This window comes from Cyprinodon variegatus, unplaced genomic scaffold (assembly GCF_000732505.1).
Source record: "Cyprinodon variegatus isolate N-32 unplaced genomic scaffold, C_variegatus-1.0 Scaffold1181, whole genome shotgun sequence".
NCBI lineage: Eukaryota > Metazoa > Chordata > Actinopteri > Cyprinodontiformes > Cyprinodontidae > Cyprinodon > Cyprinodon variegatus.
Genome location: NW_015151634.1, coordinates 193,849 through 194,832, shown reverse-complemented (window position 1 = coordinate 194,832; position 984 = coordinate 193,849). Strand labels below are relative to the sequence as shown.

General features: G+C 47.9%; 1 protein-coding gene across 1 annotated transcript in view; it reads right to left on the bottom strand.

The window, feature by feature from the left end:
* Window positions 1-820, bottom strand: part of LOC107101977 (anoctamin-5-like) — a gene marked incomplete at its 3' end in the record, with an annotated part of 33,178 nt that extends 32,358 nt beyond the window's left edge. Inside the window, exon 1 of the mRNA XM_015401080.1 lies at window positions 585-820. Coding sequence (XP_015256566.1) covers window positions 585-654 — 70 coding nt within the window. The remainder of the gene's footprint in view (window positions 1-584) is intronic.
* Between the last annotated feature and the right edge of the window lie 164 nt (window positions 821-984).

Genomic DNA, 984 nt, shown 5'->3' with positions numbered 1-984 from the left:
TTGGCTAATGGTGAACCCCCCCCCTGCTTTAGGGTGACAGAATGTGAAAGTCTTCAGTGGGACCAGCATGGTTTTGTGTACAGCAGATTCCCTGTGATGTCGGTTGCTAAGAGTGACTCATCTTTCATTGAGATGAAATTTATTTGAGCCATAAATGGTGAAAACAGAAAATCCCACTATGTGACCAGTTTGTTTAAAATCCACACTCTGGCTCAGACAGAGTTTCAGGGTTTAGCTGCTGCTGTATGAAGTGTTTCCAGCAGACAGACCAACTGCTCTACAGTCTGGCTCCTAAATCTCTGAGTGCTGACTCCATTGGAAGAAAGCAAAACCATGAGCTGGGCAGGGCATGGGGGGGGGGGCATTTCACACCTAAAACTGGCAGGAAATAAGGAATTTATGTTTAAAAAATGTTAGGAAAGAAACTCGGTTAACAAGATGAGAATAGTAATAAGAAGTGTAAAGAAATAACACCAAGATGGTTTAATGCTGTAAATATATTTCAGATCTTTTAATGAGTCTCTTTAAAAGTCAAACTCTTTCCTTTCAGTTTAGTTTCATATTATAATGTTAGATTAACTCACCGCTGAAAGATTCAGCCGGGCTCATCTCTATCAAACTGTCCTCTCCACCTTTCCCTGTTATTCGGCGCATCGCTGAGGTCTCCCGGGGTTAAAGTGTTCCTCTCCGGGTGTTCTCCCTCCGACAGGCGGCTTGTGGTGCTTCCTTCCCCCGCTTGACCAAGTAGCTGACTCACCGGGCTATTGCTGCTGCTGCTGCTGCTGCTGCTGCTGGCCTCCCTCACCCACTGACCGCTCTCTGCTGCATTCTCCACGACCCACTCTGCAGGGGGGAGGGAAGGGGAGGGAAGGGGAGGGAAGGGGAGGGGAGGGTCTCCACCCCTAAGGCCAATAGCCTGACACTAACAGGCGTAAACACGTTGGCAACACGTGTTTGACCCCACCCCCCCAACTTAACATCAAT